Source organism: Ptychodera flava, chromosome 2 (genome assembly GCF_041260155.1).
Source record: "Ptychodera flava strain L36383 chromosome 2, AS_Pfla_20210202, whole genome shotgun sequence".
Classification (NCBI taxonomy): Eukaryota; Metazoa; Hemichordata; class Enteropneusta; family Ptychoderidae; genus Ptychodera; species Ptychodera flava.
In genome coordinates, this window is record NC_091929.1 from 19,754,707 (window position 1) to 19,770,320 (window position 15,614).

General features: G+C 41.6%; 2 protein-coding genes across 3 annotated transcripts in view; one reads left to right on the plus strand and one right to left on the minus strand.

The window, feature by feature from the left end:
• Positions 1–1,448: 1,448 nt before the first annotated feature.
• Positions 1,449–5,497, minus strand: LOC139149299 (PAX-interacting protein 1-like). Its single transcript, XM_070720968.1, has 3 exons — positions 5,090–5,497; positions 2,980–4,409; positions 1,449–2,034 (listed from the first exon to the last, which is right to left on the minus strand). The coding sequence occupies exons 1-3, from the start codon at positions 5,495–5,497 to the stop codon at positions 1,449–1,451; spliced, it is 2,424 nt and encodes an 807-aa protein (XP_070577069.1).
• A 1,400-nt stretch (positions 5,498–6,897) lies between these two features.
• Positions 6,898–15,614, plus strand: part of LOC139116436 (proline-rich protein 5-like) — a 56,622-nt gene continuing 47,905 nt past the window's right edge. The window contains exons 1-2 of one of the 2 annotated variants that reach the window (XM_070679076.1): positions 6,898–7,128; positions 7,980–8,036. In XM_070679076.1, the coding sequence (XP_070535177.1) occupies positions 7,106–7,128; positions 7,980–8,036 (80 nt within the window). In that variant the 5' untranslated portion in view covers positions 6,898–7,105. The remainder of the gene's footprint in view (positions 7,129–7,979; positions 8,037–15,614) is intronic. The other variant, XM_070679082.1, reaches the window with a different exon arrangement.

Consider the following 15,614-nt stretch of genomic DNA (forward strand, 5'->3'; position numbering starts at 1 on the left):
TTACCTTTTCTATCGGCAAAATTTCAAAAAATCAACAAACAAACAAACAAACAAACGCAGTCATATTACCCTTCCGCCCATGGCGCTATTGTTCAAGTTGTAGCTGAAATTGCTCACCCGAGAAGTCTGACGTTTCCCGGCCGCGATGACGTCATACCGCAATCCCGCCCCGAAAAGAAATCTCTCACTGACGCAACGTTTTGCACAAGCAGCTCTGTTGACGGGTTTCTTTTAAAATCAGGACATTGCTGACCTTGACGTCCTTTGAAGACTTGCAACGAGTTCTGCTAAAACTTAGCTTATTAAATCGAATTAATTGAAGAAACGAATGTTAGAAATATCTGTCACTTTTTACAGCATGCTTGGAGTCATAAATAGTGTAGGGTCATCCCCGGCTATCGCTGCGAATCCGTAGCCTTTGCCACTCGAGTAGCTTGGTCATTGGAGTGATTGGCTGCGATGTGTAATACGCAAATATCGCACAGCATACGGCCTTCGCCAGAAATTTTCAAAGACACAAATTTGACATAACTTTTCAAAAAGGACCGTGTCCGGTGTTCATATAACCTACCCGCTCAATAATTACTCGGTATTTGTAATTTTTCTCTCCTCCTAACTAACTTGACCGACGATCGTATGTCGTCTGCAGCTTTCAAACAATGGCGGGTGACAAGAACGTGATGTGCGACCGGGATAGAGCGACGAGTCTCTCTCTAAAACAGATAGATTTTCCATTCCAACAGCGTACGAACTTGAACAGCTCATAGACGAAAAAGATTCAAGTGCAACCAAGGATGTTGCTAGGTATGCTTAGAATATTTTTTGGAAGAAAGTGGTACTATGTACTTCTGTAACTTGAGCCGCTGTGGAAATATCGCGAAGTAAACTTATGATGGATTGCTGAGGTGCACAATATCAAAGCACGTTACAAACTATAACATAATACAACATGAGCGTGTGCTGTGTTATAAAACACCAATAACCTGGTCTTTATTCGGGCTATAGCGTCCGTTTATTATCCCTCCTGGCCGTGTGTTACAAGAAACACATCGCTATACACCTCGGCTACGGCCTCGGGGAATAGCGATGTGTTCATGGTAACGCACGGCCCCTCGCGGTAATAGACGGGCGCTATAACCCTCATGACCAGGTAATAGGTGTTATATATATATATATATATATATATATATATATATATATTATATATATATATATAATATTTGAAAGTCTACCTTTGAAACGTTGTGACAGCAAGTTTATATGATGAATATTGTTTTTCTTTGTTTTTGATCTTTCAACATCTCTCCGTTTGAATGCTGTTAATCTTATACCTTTTTCTTGTGCCTAATGTATATCAACGTATGTTTATTTAAAAGGACTTGTGAAACTTTGTATTTAGAGTTTTGCGCACTTTAATGACGGTTATTTAATAAAAATACATACTTATGTTATATGAATTGATTCTTAAAACTTATAGAATTGTTCACATGCCAAAAATTACTACTATTACTACGCACGAGGTTGCCGGTGTCCGGTGGAAAATTTGCGTTACCGTGTGGCGGCATGATTGGTCTGTTATTCGGGTTGTTTTGATGGGCACAAAAGTTAAAAGCACTGGATTGCTGATGTTGGCCACAGGGGGCGTGATTTGGCATCCCAGCGAAGTTTCGCTGCACGTCCCGTTGAGCGTTTTGATGAATCACCGGGAAGTTCTGGTGCAAAGCGGGAAAACCTTGCCTGGAATTTGTAACATCGTGTTGCATGTCGGGAGTGGAGTATTGCTGCGCCTGCTGCTGGGGATGAAGGAGGCGGTTGTGGCCAGGCATGCAGCGTTGTGGGTTTGCAAATCCCTGGGGAGCACACGGCGGCGGCGCATGCGTGATATGCCGGGCCTCAAAGGGGCAATTGGCTGGCAAATTTTGTCTTGCCTGATTGTTTGTCAATCCGTGTTGTGGTAGATTATTCGCCGCCATTTGATTTCGAGTATTTTGAATGACTTCGGCTGCAAATCTATCAAACACACCACTTGAAGTCCTGTAAATAAAACAAATGAATGTTTGACAGTTAAAGCCCCCACTAGCTCTATCTTTTAGCATTATTTTTATGATTTTACTTTTTAGCTAAAATAAGTTTGTGAGAATGCATTAATTTAGGTGTGTGTATACACTTATTATTAACTACCCGCTGGGACTGTACATGCAATTTTGAACAAGATAAAGATTACACTGCAATAAAATGTTTGCCCAAACATTAAAATCTCAGCCCCATGCAAAAGCGAAACCCGTGTATATTGTGCATATCTGCACTGAAATCTTCACATAAACTGCACTGAGTAGTTCAATGTACTGCATAGGGGTGAATGTTTTACACTGACATTGTATGTTCTGTTTCCTTTTATCACAATTTTTGAAAATGCCGCGCGGGAAATCAAAATGATCTTTAAAATTTGAATTGACTTGTCAAATGGTTTACTAAGGAATGGTCTCCTAATGCAGTAAAAGCCCATATACCTTCAGAGGGTAGATTTCAGAGAAAATCAGGGGAGAATAGGAAGATATTTTGAGGTCAACAAATTTCAAGAGTTACAACTAGTGGGGCTTTTAACTCCAGACTTTTAACTCCAGACAACTGCAGTATCCATCATGTACGTAACAACCATGGTGTTTTCCACCTCGATGATAATGTAGTTACTTTATTTTCAAAGAAGATACGAGTTAAATAAAAAAACTCACAATTTTAGAGTTACTTTTTATCGCAAATCATTACAAATTATTCCTAAGTACGTGTAAACACATAGTCCATAAATGTTGGAAACATAAAAGAAATACGTTGCACTGAGCTCTAACTTTTAATTACAATCCTTAGTTTACAGTATTTGTATTGTATGGAACACCAGTGAACTCAAGAGAGAGAGAGAGAGAGAGAGAGAGAGAGAGAGAGAGAGAGAGAGAGAGAGAAACGCGTAACAGATCTACTTACCCGTTAGCTTTTTCCCTCGGTACGAATGACAAAATACTGGGGTCTTCCAACAATGAAGAATTTTGATTCGTCTGTTCTGAGTACGGCTGCATTGGAGCCTGTTGATTCGGTGAGAAATGTTGGTTCTGATTTTGAGGTTGAAATTGATTGGCTCGTTGATAACAGATATGCAGATTTGGTTGTGGCTTATGAGGCTGAGTTTGGTTCTGGATGTGTTGGTGTTGCCCATATTGCTGTTGTCTTGGGGCTGGCTGCCGATAGAAACTGCACCCGAACGCAGGCTGTGAGAGGTGTACACCAGCTGGCTGAAGAGGGCGCTGTTGAGGAGGCTTCAGTGGGAGTGTTGGCTGTCTGTACGCGTATGAACCAGTGGGACAGTTATGAAAATGTCCTTGTGCCTGAGGGTCGAAGTTCAGCATGTTTTTGTCGGGAAGAGAACTTTGGTAAGGGTGCTGTGGAAAATTCGGCCCAACATTCATGTTCTGCTGTTGTCGCATATGTTGACCCTGAGAGGGCGTGCTTGCAGTTGACCAACGAGCCATCACTGGTATCGGAACTTCAACAGATTTCCACGCCGTCGTCACTTTCGGCGGGACTGATGAGCACAATGGAGCTGTAGTCGGAGCGATTCCTTCACTGAATTTCGAACAATTGTTCTGTGGAACAAATGGTTTTGCGGTGGGCTGGAAACGACTTTCTTTGATGATGTCGTCAGTATCTGCATCTTTGATCTCAATAGAGATATCGGTTTCATCTCGTTCTTGGTCGTCGGTACCATCCTCGTCTGAGATAAATTTAATTTCAGAGCGAGGAGATTGATCCTGCTCGACGTCTTCATCTTCTGTGTCTTGTGTAACAGACTGCGTACCATCCCCGGACGGTTCAACACCACTTATTTCAGAATTCGTGTCCGACTCTTCTGAATCAGTAGCTGCATCCGGGGCAAGGTGATCCGTTTCTGTTTCCGCTTCCGGTTTCCGGTCATCTGCTTCTGGTGTCTGGTCGTCTGGCGGTTCCCCACTGATTTGACCCTTCTCCTCGTCTCGCCCAAGCCTTAGCTTTGGAAACCATGCTGACAACTTTTGCGGGATGTATACAGTCGGTGTTTCGCTTACCTGAGCCCCAGAGGCTTCTGCTGGAGTCGGCCAATCTATTGAAGGCTGGTCCCCGATGAGGATGAAATCCTCCTCATCCTCCTCTGGTTTCTCGTCTTCTGTACCCTCATCCTCATCGTCTTCCTCTTCACTCTCCACTTCTGTTTCTTCAAGTTCATAATCAAATCCTTCATCAAACGCGTATAAAAGTGATTCTCCGACCAACTCAGCTAAAGTCGACGATGAATATTTGTCCTCAATGCTGTCCGGGTCTCTGACTTGGTCTACAGCGTGCGTCAAGATTTCTTGCAAAATAACATTTATTGCCGCATTCGCCTGAAATTTTGAGAATGTGAAACAAAAAAGTTAAAGTCTACCCAAAGAAAACATACATTCAAATTGGATCTTTTGGCGATGTGGATTCATAAATTGAATAATGTAAAAATAAGGATTGAGATAATCAGTCGACAAACAGACACGCACGCATTTTGCACGCATAGTATGGATGATCGGAATGTCCAAGGTATGGTGAAAGTCCATTGGTTTAATCGAAAGAGCACTTTGCTGCCAACCGGATGAGAAAGCGTACTTGATAAAATGATAAATTGATAGCAAAGCGCCTTTATATAAGTTATTTGTATAGATATGAATAATAATGATGTAGATATAGATGTGAATAATAATGTATATATATATATGTATTTATATATATATGTATATATATATATATAATGTATGTATGTATATGTATATATATCTGTGTATGTATGTATGTATGTATGTATGTATGTATGTATGTATGTATGTATGTATGTATGTATGTATGTATGTATGTATGTATGTATGTATGTACGTGTGTGTATGTATGTGTGTTTGTGCATGTATGTTGTGAGCGTGTACGTACGAAGATTTGGTTGTTCGCAGGGAGATTTATTTTGTTTTTATCGGGCGGTACCCTGGCTAAACGTGATGATTTATATCCAGGATTGAATGTCACGGTTTAAGTTTGGCCTTACTTCGGATAATTCTTTCTCTGTAGATAATGAGTCGTCTTCGATATCGTCGTATTCTGTGTCAGATTTGAGCCATGTGGATAGTTTGCTTTCATCCCTGTAAGAGCAATTTTGTGAATATGCCATGTGAATCGAGTTTGAATGCGTTTTAATCGATTGTGCCATCACCATTATCAAACTGACGTTTTTCATAATCATTGTCACGATCACTATGATAATGACGATCTTCATCCCCACCACCACCACCACCACCACCACCACCATCATCATCATCATCATCATCATCATCATCATTTTCCCTACCATCACCTCAACCACCACCACCACCACCACCACATCATCATCATCATCATCATTTTCCCCGCCGCCACCACCACCACCACCACCACCATTATCAATCATCGTCGTCATCATTGGTGTCGTTTAAAGCATCACGTTATTTGTGTTACATTATTATTAGTTTTTCACGCAGATTTAGAATTGTTCATATGACATAACCGCCTGTACTCATACTGTGAAAATACAACATAGGCCTACAAGCATACTGTAGCTGCTCGTAGGATTATTTTATATGTCCATCATTACTATTGTGCGTGGTGACGTAAGTATTTTTACAGAATTCGCGTTCCGACATGAAGTTGATACATGTATCTGACTGCCGCTCCCGATGCACTTGTCATAAAACCTACCTTGACGATATGATAATCGGAAGTTTGAATAAGACTTCTTCAAGTGTCGGTACTTGTGACGTCATGTCAATATTAGCCAGACAATCACGGCAGCTGGTCCCGTCCATGCGATGGTTCATCCACATCCAATCATCAAAGATGCAGAAATTTGCCAGATCCATCCCGTCGCGGTTGTTGTTTTCGAAAATTGTGGCGCGCTGAGTTGCGTACAACCATTCTTGTGTCGTCTGCTCTTCCCGCGCAATCAGATTTCTAAACTTGCGGTCAATTTGCTTCATCACTTCTATATCACTGTCTCTCCAATCAACCAAGCCCATCGTGTCGATTTATAGGTGTATATAATTTTGTAAATTATAGAAAACATTCTTATATATTTACAAGTGATGTTCGTTTTCCAGAAGTACGTCAGATAGTTGTTCGAATCCGACCATTGGAACAAAATGAATAGCACATGACCGTTTCGAAGCGCATAGAACTTGCAATGGTTGCGCAAAACCACGCTGTCGACGCTGTTACGCGCCGCACTCTTTTCGCGTTAGAGAACGCACTCCACACGCAGTTTGTCACCACTGCGCACGGCGTCGCTATACTGCCGCTTCCTCGAAGCTCAAATTAATTAATATAATTTCCTTGCTTTAAAGATTCGAAGCCCCGCATTTCATACTAGGATAATGCGTTCACCGAGCTGGTTAAATGTAAGGCCGTGAAAAATACACAAACCATACATAATTCATACTCACATACATACATTGAAAACATCGAAAAATTGAAGCACACGTATCATACATTTATCAGTAACATCTTGGTACATGTAGTATCTACCCACTACCTGTTTATATCATTTTCCAAATAGCCTCTATTTTTACACGCTGTATCTTCACTCAGATTAATGTACACCCATTTCCTCGTAGATAACGCAAGAATTATATTTTGACAGCGCAGTTACATTCAAACATGATTTTAATTGATAATCTTTGTTAGAGAAAACTTTCTCATTAATATCCAAAAGTATAGATCACGCCATGTCGTGCATAGTGTATCTGTTGCTGCATGCTGCCGCAAAACGCCTATGTGTGACACAATATTTACAGTTCGGACTTCTTGGTTCAGCGAAGCATTTACAGACGTCACGAGAGTGGATGCGTCTGTTTGTAGTTTTCGTTTTCCTGTCAACAAGACTGTGTGTTAATCACACGGTGAATTGTGTGCCCGTCAGTCTGTCTTTCGGTCTGTCAGCGTTACAGCTATACAGCCGCACCACCCCCTTCCGCAATCACCAAAAACTGCGCCACGCGCTGTATCTACTGTATTTGACAAGCCTACAGGCACGATGCCTCACGGCAGACACCAGAGGTGAGTATAACGGAATCGCGGACTCGCCCCCGCATGTGTATGAGGGACAATTGATATCCCGATTGAACGATGATGATTTCTTTGGTTCATTGAGTGAATACGTTGATCGTGTGGTGATTTTGAGCAACTATGATCCCGCATTCATCCTGAGCGAAACGCTTTCAAATCTGAGCTTACGCAGCGATAACGCTGACTTATGAATAAGCGACTGGTTTCACGAAAAGTGCCAAGACACTATCGAGCAAGTCCAGGCAAGGCTGAATACCAGCAAACTGACAGACAATTGTGAATAGCTTAGTTTTAGCACTTCCTCTTGTGACGTACAGTATTCATGGTTTCGCGGGTAATTCCCCTAAAACGCATGACCTAAAAGATTCTATTTACATAATTCTAGATTAGGATTTGTGTTTTACTTCGCTATTTTGCTGTGTAGTTCTGCTGATATTAGTATAGGGTTGAAAAAACTGTGATTTTATCAGTTAAACACACATTACTGTATTGCAATATTTACATATATTCAAGTTGTTTGTTTGTATATTTCACATGTAACACAATGGAAAACCAGCGTATGTACATATATGCCCCATGGATGACCTTTTTGAAGTAATTTATAGCTTTTGTGATTATATCAGTTCGTAATTTTGGCAAAAATATTTGTTTTGAGTGAAAATACCTCGCTAAGTGATCACAATTTGTGGAACGAGATGCAACTACAGCAACCGTTCACGGCATTGACAGTGACATCCCGCTCTGTAGACTGTTGCGGGTTGTTCAATCCTCAAAATAGTGCAAATAAACGGCGACGCCTCTGCAGTTTAATCATTATTTTTGTCAATTTTTTGTGACTTCAGAAGGCGGTCAAATAAAACGGAACCTTGGAAGGATACAGAAAGTGCTTCCAAAATCGGGTATGTACTCCAGAAAGTATTATTATAATAAGATTAAACTGCACACGTACACGTACACATAAACTGTAACCTCCGGATCAGCGTACAGTACACCAAGGTCAACCTTACATTCTTATCAGTTTTGACCATTTATGTTGATGGTTACTGTCTATTTTGAGATGTGTCATAGTGAAATAGACAAATGCTAGAGTCATGACTTTTTCTGTCCCTGTAAACGGACCAGAATGAAATCAACGCCCTCCTGTTCAACTTTGACCTATAACGGAGTTGCTGAACACATTTGATCTGATTCACATTCGTTCACATTTTAAGGAATGGCTACTACTACAAGACGATTTTTTCAAATCGTGTGACTTGACAGTGTTACTCCATAACAAAAACTATGGTATCCGAGTTCAACCCTAAATTTATTGCAGTTTGAGCTGTTTGCAGTCCAAATGAAAGTCTACAGAACTTCGTCAGCACCGAGCATATTCGAGGAAACATTGATCCGGTCACTTAAAAATCCAAAGAATGAAGCTCTAACTCACATTTTATCAGTCACATTTTAAGTAGAGAACAAAATCAACTTTCTAGGTATATGACGTTAAAGCCATTGCCATATTCGACTTTCCTCCAACGAATGTGATATTACAATGTTTTCGATGTTGCAATTGACAAGTTTAAGTTCAGACTAGAATTCATTCGTTTTGAGGGCGAGTCTTCTGATCAACCAAAGTGTGAGGGCTCATTTTAAAGTTCTTGGAGTAAGAAAAACTTTCATCGTCATTAGTTGTTTTGAAAAAAAAAAAAATTCTCCATACAGTTAACACAGGAATGGCGGCCATTTTGAATTTTAAATTTCGCTAAATCTCGGGTAATTTGATTCTCTGGTATCAAAATTTAGCAAGATGACGCCCGATTTTTATTCTTAATTTTGAAAGAGAAAGGCTGAAATATTCCTTGCGGAAAGTTTAAGCAAGTCTTTCACTTTCGAGGCGCATACTACCTTAACGGAACGTTGTATATTGAAATAATAAGGGAGCGTTCAGTTTTTACGGCCTGGGGGGGGGGCGGCAAGATCTTGTCGCCGGTGTTCAAAAAAATATAGACCCTCCTGCATTTTTTGTGAAAAAAAGGTGAACCCCCCCCTTTGTCAGACGAAAAAAATTGATGACCCCCCCCCCCCTGAAAAATAACCAAAACCCATATGTCAAATTTACCCGCATGGTTTGGATTTGAACTCCGGTACGCGGCGCACTTTATTCGTGTAGCAGAGATGCCAGTGCACAAACTTCTCAGCCACATCCATTGAAACGTCTGTTAATTAGGACGACTGTAAGGCAATTTTTAACTTCATTTCCATAGACAACTCATGTCCATGGACATTGTATAAAGTAAACTTTATTGGAGTGGTTCGCCAAAGGCAGCCCTCCGGTTAAGAGGGTCATGGGCCATTACGTAAAGTCAACTTTATTCTAGTGGGCCACCAAAGGTGGCCCGCGCCGGTAAAGAGGGTCGATCATGGCTATTGCATAAAGTAGACTTTACTGGACAGGGCTGCTGAAGGCGCGCGGCCATTACCATTATTCAGTGCGTGATCCCAGGGGTCCCTCAAAAATGTTTCTAATACAAGCCGCTGCTTCAATTGGGAATTTTACAGTAAGATTGCCGTGGGGATTACATAAAGTCAATTTATTGTAGTGGGCCGCCAAAGGCGTCAGCCCGTTAAGAGGGTCATGGGTAATACATAATGTATATTTATTGTAGTGGGCCGCCGAAGGCGGCCCGCCGGTAAAGAGGGTCGATCATGGCCATGGCATAAAGTGAACTTTATTGTTGGTATTATGTTTTTGAAAATGTGGTGACCCCCCCTTTCCTACCAGTGAAAAAGCGATGACCCCCCCTTTGCGGATTCCAAAATTACGATGACCCCCCCACTGGATTTTGCCCCCCCCCGGCCGTAAAAACTGAACGGTCCCTAAGAAGTATAAGAATAGTTTATGACATATGAGAGAACAGCAAGAATGTGTAATCTTGTGTAATATCGAATAGGGATTTATACAAATATATATCATTAAACGTTGAAGTTCCAGCTTTTGACCCTGTTAAGGTCAACAAGGATGGCAGTGCCACTGAAACAGCAGCAGAAGCGAAATTCGCACGCATGCGCGACACTACTGCTTCCGTAATACGAGTCAGCCTGCTACCGTTCGCAGAATAGTTCCCGCTTCGTAGAATGACTCCGTTACTGCAATTAAAGTGACATAATGTCAATCGATGAACGCCCAAACAGTGTTTACATGTGCATAACATAAATTTCATGGGTCAGTCGTCATATGGAGGGAAGTTTGCCGTCAAAATGAAAGGCAACCGAAACGAAAATGACGGAAAATACAGCACGCGATGGTTCCGCTTATAAATATTGCACAAATATGCCAGACCAGGGCGGATAAGACACCCGAAATCATGACGGATGGTTTCAAACAAAACCGTCTGCTACAGTGCAGAATTTCAACGTTTGATGTTTTTATCTACGTACAGGCTGCGATAATAGGTGTTTTGACTTTTACTTGCCGAAAAGACATTAGTTCAGAATTTGAATCAACGTGATCATCTCAAATACGGAGGTTGTTTGTCAGCTTTATTTTAAATCAAGCTTTTAAGCTGATTTAACTTCATACATTTTTTGAAGAAAAACAAAGATCTCACAGCTTGGATATACGGGATATCAGCAAGAAATGATGCGAGAACCAGGGATGTAGGACTTTAAAGATATACTGTCACCTGTTCCAATTTTACCACAGTTACCATGGAAATAGAAAATATAACCAATCAGAGATTTTAAGCGGGTGGCCGCTGTTTAAAACAGCGCCCTCACATGGGCATTTCGAATACCAAGGAACGCCCCTCTGACCATATATGGGCATATTTAGATTACAGGTGACTGTATACCTTTAAGGTAGAATACACTGATCTTGGGGACAGATATTCGGACTCTCAGTTCTTGCCATTGTGTTCTGGTCTACCACGTGTTGGGTCCCATTTTAGAGAATTGGCTGTCTTAGTTTTTGAAAATTGTATTTCCCCCATAGGATTAACGCGGGAAAATTGGAAAATGAGGAAAGTTTCACTGAGATGGATTCTGAAGGTGTGCATGAACTACATCTCGCTTAAAAGAGTGTCGCAAAATATGTACCGTTGTTCTGTCTGAGCGTTCAAGTTGGTTTGTTTGTTCCCGGGATGTGTCTCGCGCATGTGCAGTAGTAGAGCAACATTTTGGCTAAACCATATCGTTGTCATGCCTCCGGGTACAGGAATGGATTGGCAGGAAATTTATTTTATGATGTGTTTTGCTTCAGTTCTGTAATCCCCCCTACAAAACGACAAAATTGCGCAAATTCACACGCTGTTTCAAAACAAAAATCGGAAAACAGCATTAGATCTGTTGTGCCATTGTGAGCTAAACTTTACAAGTGGTATTTGGGCAAGCTGGATGTTACATCCTGCGTGACATGCTCTTCCAAAATCAGGAAACCAATAACGAGATCCGATCAAAAAGCATTGTAAATTGATAACTTTTTAAGGTATTAGGTACCAGGGAAGGAAAACGCCGTTCATCATCCTTGAAACACAGAGGGAAGTCAATTTGAATATTCCATGGGGAACTGACGTTTGCATTTTCGTGGTATTGCGATGATTGGTAGACAAATCACCGAACGCACTCTTCGAAATTAGTCCGCATTTTCGTTAGCAACGCTGACAACTAAGCTTACAGGGCGTTCTTCGTATTAAATAACGAAACACTGTCAGAGGCCAGAACGGAGTGGAAAGAGGAGCTCGTGACCACTGGTCAATACATCTCTCAGAGGGATACCGTGTTTGAAGTTTTCACAATATTTGTCAAGCCTGTTCAAATTTGTCCTGGAAACCGTGGCCGACACCTAAGTATTATAGCTACCTTGAAGAGCTGGTATTTCATCATCAAAAGTCAACATCACTTTTTAAGAGCCACAACGCCGTCGGTCGAAACTCCGTTCCACATGAGAGAACAACTTCCCTTTAATCGGTGACTGTATATAAAGGAAGGGGATTCCAAACTCAAAACTATTTGTTCCGTAAATAGCGCAAGAGCGGCACATGGAACCATCTATCGTATATCCAAAGATTTCAGTCACGGCCTAGTACACTTCAGGATGAAGTTTCGACATGGAACGGTGACGTAAAACCTGTGAGAAATATTACTGATCATACTGGTTGGATTTTTACGTTTATTTTTTCTGGAGTCACGTGGCGGCAGATCATGTCCGTTATTTGTCAATTCTTCCTGGTTTCTGTCGTCTTCGGTTGGTGTTGGGTTGAGTGTTTCCCATCCTTGATACTGGAAGGGCCGCTAAGCAGCATCGTCCCCGAGGGGGAGTCAGCCGTTCTACGGTGCCGCACTCGGAATGAAACTAACGCCAAACCGGCATGGTTCATTGACGGTCGGCAAATCAGCAGTGATCGCGAAATCACCGACAATGGATTTGACGCTGCCATTGTTGGAGAAGATGCTGTTTACGATCTTCACATCTCAAGAGTACGCCCTCAGGACGCCGGCGAATACAGGTGTTCCTTAACTAGCACGAACTGCCGAGAAGACTCAAACATCGCTAGACTTTCGGTGTTACCTAAAGAGAATTTCCCAAGATGCGAAATTTCTGTCAGCAATGGAACGTCTGCAAATATGACGGCGCTGGACGCAGGTGTGCCTGTAAATCTCACGTGCTTTTCCGATCTTTCAAGTTCGGACAATGCAATGTTATCGTTGAAAATAGAAAAGGATGGACATGCACTCGTGGAGGAAAATAACTCAAATAGAGTTTGGGTAACGACTAAGTTGACAGAAGACGGCGTTTACGTTTGCACGGTCAATAGTTCCTCTTTTTCAAAAGCACACGAATGTCATTTTAACAGAGCGACTGTCAAATTTCCGCCAATTGTTTCCCTCGGACAATTTCGCGAGTCGCATGGACCGGGAGATGACGTGGTTCTGTGCCAAGCCGAGTCCAACCCACCCGTCTTCTCTTTTCAATGGTTTTACAACGAAAGCTCATTAAACGAATCCGACAGCGGTCAAGCAGTAGGGTACACGATTAATCACCAGAGCGTCATATCAATGCTTTCAATCGAATCGCCGATAGCTACTAATGGCGCTGTCGTGGGCTGCCAGGCAACGAACGAAATCGGTTCGAGCTCCGGACAACTGACGTTACATTCTGCACAGAGCGCCTGTGAAGAAGAAAATTGTACACCCGCCGCGCTCATTGTTGTAGCATCATTATCTGTCATCCTCCTTATCGAGGTTGCAATCGCCGTGCCAGCAATTTTGCTATGGAACAAAAAGACCGATAGGGCAAGCAGAGCATCGAAAAACAGCACGACGGCATTTTCCCATGAAATCGATGACAATACTGAGGAATCGAGCGCAACAACTAATTTGGACAAGTCAGAAGTTGGTAACGATTCAGCAAATGATGTCAAGGATTTTTCTATATACGAAACATTGAAAGGCGTGCCGCCAGCTTTGATGTCTGGCGACGACAGTGTACTCCAAAATGACCTTAACATTGCCCGCGTCGGGCGCAAATCAGGTAGAAGCATGTTTTATCGAAGTGTCGATATCGGCGATGAGGGCGCTGTTTCACTAGCTGGAGACGAAGAAGGAAGTCATATATATCTCACAAGTGAATCGCTGGCGCCGGAGGGGGCGTACTGCCCGATGGACCTAACTTGTGAAGCGCACCAATTCTCTGGCTTTGCTCCTAACAACTATGAAAGGAGATACACATCGAATAATAACATTGATACAGAGGGTTCCAAGGATCTGAAGACAGCGGCGACTGCGAGCGCATCAAACCCAGTTCATCGGCGCATGAAACGCAATCTAGGCCCCGACACCGACGCCCATGAGCTGTACGTCAGTATGAAGGGACTGCCGCAGGGCCAGGGTGAAGAAAATTTCGAAAACTGTTACGATACCGTAGTTTTTGGCGAGAGTAAAACGCATGAAATGCCCGATCGAGTTGTGACAACTTAGCTTGACACATGACGAGACGCTCTGTCACTGTCACTGTGTCGCACGTGGGTAAAGATGCAAAAGTCATATTTTGCCCCTTTTTTAGCCACGTCTGCTCATAATGTTTCAAAAAGCCAGCGTAAAGATCAATATCATGAAAGACAGCAGTGCGCTCATTCTTTCAATTCTTTCCGATGTTACTGTGTCTGTCAAATGATAAAAGTTGGTAAAATGCGGACATGGCGCTTTATGAAGTCCGGCCGCCGAATTACATCACCTTCAGTGAATAACTTGGAGTGCTTATGCGATATTGCGAACATGTTTGACTGTCTTTCTGGTATCTTATTACGTTACAAATGAAGAAACGACGGTGAAACTATTTCTGCATGTAACACTTGAAAACCGTAATTGTACGAGAGTTCATTATTTGATTCGAATGACAGCATATAATGTGACAAAGTCAGATAACTTATCTCTATCGCGTATCGCGACTCATAATAATGAGAGATTGAAATTTGGAATTATGTTGAAAAGTTAGCTTACATATCTTTTTCGACCGTGAATGGATTATTTTGCAAGTGTGCATTAAATACTGTTCAAGTTCTCCAGTTGAAGAAAAAATAACATTGGTGCTTTCGCAACACCATTAACTTGACCTGAGTCATGAATCGAGAAAAAATATTGTATGTCGGTATGAACATATCATTTTATTCCAAACATGATACCAACTTTTGACCTGCCATTATTTTCTCGTTATATTCCCACCAGCTGCAACTTTGTATGTTATGTTCATGATTTTTACTTCTGAACTTGAATTAAATAATATTAAAGAACGTGTATACAAACATTACCCGTTTTGTATGAACGCTTATTTAAGGTTGAATATTCAACCGTCTTGATATAAATAATAAACAGGTGCCCCACACGGCTATGGCCACCTCCGTGCATATATCATGCAAAAATTGTGTACATAATGCATATACGCATTGCAATTGAATTTCTTCCATTTTGATGTTGCATTCTCTCTTTCCTTTGTCATGTGACCAATTTGTTTTTAAATGAGAGGAAATTCAAAATGAAGAGAAAATCTGAATTTATTTATCCAACTAAAGAATGTTGTTGTGATACATTAAATGCCTTTCCGTTAGATGAGAAGATGTCAAAGGATATTTGATGCGTGATACCATGAAGACTGAAAGATCTGTCGCTCGAGGGCGCTCTATATACTTGCCGTGGAGAGTGTCCTCGATCGACGGATCTTTTAGTCTTGATACCTTATTGATGTCAACATATTATAAAATGATTCAACCCACGGACTTATTCTTGCACCTGATGAACGCAGGACCAATCACCATTACGAAGATAAAAGTTTTCCCTTGCTCTGTGATGGAACTTGACCACGTAGGATCATGGTAATCTGCAAAATTATATCATGTTGGCCCATAATTCTTCGCTCTTGCCAATTACCTTTGACCTCAAAGGATATCAACTCGGACAGGAAGTTCATTTGATTGGTTGCAGCAAACCAGAATTGTTAGCAG

Excerpts from the sequence above, each read along its gene's own strand:
- LOC139149299 (XM_070720968.1), bottom strand. The coding sequence starts at position 5,497 with ATGACGACGATGATTGATAATGGTGGTGGTGGTGGTGGTGGTGGCGGC. Across the intron at positions 4,410-5,089 it reads CAGAGAAAGAATTATCCGAA|GCGAATGCGGCAATAAATGT; the intron begins GTAAGGCCAAAC and ends TCAAAATTTCAG. Across the intron at positions 2,035-2,979 it reads CCGAGGGAAAAAGCTAACGG|GACTTCAAGTGGTGTGTTTG; the intron begins GTAAGTAGATCT and ends TTTTATTTACAG.